Source organism: Cicer arietinum, chromosome 4 (genome assembly GCF_000331145.2).
Source record: "Cicer arietinum cultivar CDC Frontier isolate Library 1 chromosome 4, Cicar.CDCFrontier_v2.0, whole genome shotgun sequence".
Lineage (NCBI taxonomy): Eukaryota > Viridiplantae > Streptophyta > Magnoliopsida > Fabales > Fabaceae > Cicer > Cicer arietinum.
In genome coordinates this window covers 63,179,715-63,182,018 of record NC_021163.2, presented here as the reverse complement: position 1 = coordinate 63,182,018, position 2,304 = coordinate 63,179,715, and the positions used below count along the sequence as shown (strand labels likewise).

At 34.7% G+C, this 2,304-nt stretch overlaps 1 protein-coding gene across 5 annotated transcripts in view; it reads right to left on the bottom strand.

The window, feature by feature from the left end:
* Nucleotides 1-2,304, bottom strand: part of LOC101510596 (uncharacterized) — an 8,356-nt gene extending 6,052 nt beyond the window's left edge. For 4 of the 5 annotated variants that reach the window (XM_073367731.1, XM_073367733.1, XM_073367734.1 and 1 more), the window contains exons 1-3: nucleotides 1,825-2,282; nucleotides 1,377-1,465; nucleotides 1,130-1,289 (exon numbers count right to left, since the gene is read on the bottom strand). In XM_073367731.1, coding sequence (XP_073223832.1) covers nucleotides 1,130-1,289; nucleotides 1,377-1,465; nucleotides 1,825-2,002 — 427 coding nt within the window. In that variant the 5' untranslated portion in view covers nucleotides 2,003-2,282. Of the gene's footprint in view, nucleotides 1-1,129; nucleotides 1,290-1,376; nucleotides 1,466-1,824 lie in introns of all 5 variants that reach the window. The other variant, XM_004499013.4, reaches the window with a different exon arrangement.

Below are 2,304 nucleotides of genomic sequence, written 5' to 3'. Positions count from 1 at the left end.
GAATTATGGCTCTAGTCGATAGGGGATCTCAGCACGCCTAGAATTAATTGGACAACTAGAGCGTGGACAAATGCAGGTGGCCCAATAACCACACCTCCTCAAGCCTATTATTGAACATCTAGAGCATGGACAATTGGACAAATACTTGTGACCCAATAACATATTTATAAGGAGAGTTGATATCATCTTAGAATTTGGACTTAAGACCTAACTCAACACCACAAAACCGGTTGTGAGGTGATGACTACTCTAGTCTTATAAGGACTACTTTGACCTAACATCTCTAGTCAAATGAATTAAACGGTTAAGCCATTTTGTCATAGTAAGCCTTTCCCTTCAAAGTTATATAAAGTGATCCTTGAGGAGAATAGGTAACTGATTCCCAGCTTCGTGCATTATATTTATCATTACATGTTTCATAACTTTGAAGTTCTTGATCCTTTACATCATGATAAAAACCAATCACGCAATAAACTTTTATGCAATGCCATCCTACTGTAACATCAGGTTAATATTTAGTTTTTATTTTTATAATAACTCAATCAAACAAATATACCTAGAAGCAGTTTAGGTCGACCAAATTATGCATCCTATATATTTGAATCAGTTGTGCAACAGTACAGGGAACAGTTGTACTCTTAAGGTATGTTTCAGACTTTATAACTATGGATCAGTTGTGCAACAGTACAGGGAACAAAATAACCAGTGTGCTCTTAAGGTCAGTAAAAAATCAAATCTTCCAAAGATCAATGGTCATGTTAATATGAAGTACCAATCCCCTTGCTCAATACAATGATGTCTTTAATGCTAACACCAATTCACATAAATAAGATTCCAATCATCAAGTTCATAATGGACATATTTCAGATATACTTTGTTCTGCCTAAAAACCAAGTTGTCCATGTAAAACTTGATAAACAAGCAACAGTAAAACTGTGCACTTTTCCATCTCCTACAAATGAAACTGAACAGGTAGATATGATAGCTCCAACCGTCCCATTTGCTAACTCGAGTTTTTAAGTAAAGATTGTTGTTAAATGTGAATATATAAAAATCTTCTCAGTGTTTAACTTTAATCATAGAAGAAACCATATATTCTTGTCAGTACAATCTACCAACATACACTCACCTCGCTCCATAGCAATGCCCTGTGAGTGAGATCCATTTGTGCTTCTGCTATTCAAGCTCCCTAGTCTCTCCAAGACCTCATCAATTATTTTCTGTTTCAAGTGCTGAGGCAACTCAACCTCCAAATTTTCGCTCGAAAACTCCCCTTCTAATCCCTTCACCTTTTTTGCACAAAATTTTGATTACTTAACATTAATTAACAAACTTGAAAACCAGCTTAACAACAAAAAATAATTGCTTCTTCTTACCAATTTCATTAACTCCACTGGTTTATAAGACTTCCTAATTTGATTTGACTCTTCCATTTTCCGAATCTGATCTGGTTTATACACTACAACTGAAAAACAGATCAGGCTTAGTTAGTTAGAAACATGCAAAGCAAAGCAATCATCTTTCCAATTTGGGGTGTTCCAAAAATTTACCACAAAACATAAAGCATAACTTTTTTATACCCTTTGGTTTGTTTTAGTCTTTTCTATAGCAAATGTTAACCTATGCCCCAAGGACACATTTCAAGGTATCAAATATAGAAATTTTATCTTGAAAGTTCAAAAATTGTTTTTTTCAACAAAAACACTCTAAAATCCTTAAAAAGTGCCCTAAGATCCTTACTAAAAAACAAAAGACAGAAAGAGAGACATGAACATAAAACAACCTTAAAAAAGAGGAAAAAAACAAAGAAACAAAAAAACTTACTGTTTCTTCCAACACTACCGGAGTAGATATAAAGAGAAGCATAAAGAGAACGAAGACAATAGAGAGCAATGGCAATGTTGAAAAGACAAACTAAGATAGTGATTTTCTTGTAAGAACAAATCCACTTTCCACCGCCACTTCTTGATTGAAGTTGAATCCCCCAATCACTTCTTGCCATGTCCCTTTTCTCCTTCTTTTTCTTTTTCTTTTTCTTCTTCTTCTTCTTCTTCTTCTTCTTCTTCTTCTTGTTTTCTCCTCATTCCACCACCATTGCCCTTGTTTCTAAAGACCAAAAAGGTTTGGAATATTTGGTTGAGACACCAAAATAGATCGATCCACGAAAGGGGAGAAGAATCCCTAAATTTGTTGGATTCGTGAGAGGAAGGGTAAGCTATGATCGATCACCTAATCATTTCGGTGCTTTCCTTCTTCATTCATGGACTACTCAATGTACTCCCAATAAACTTAAATAAATTATTC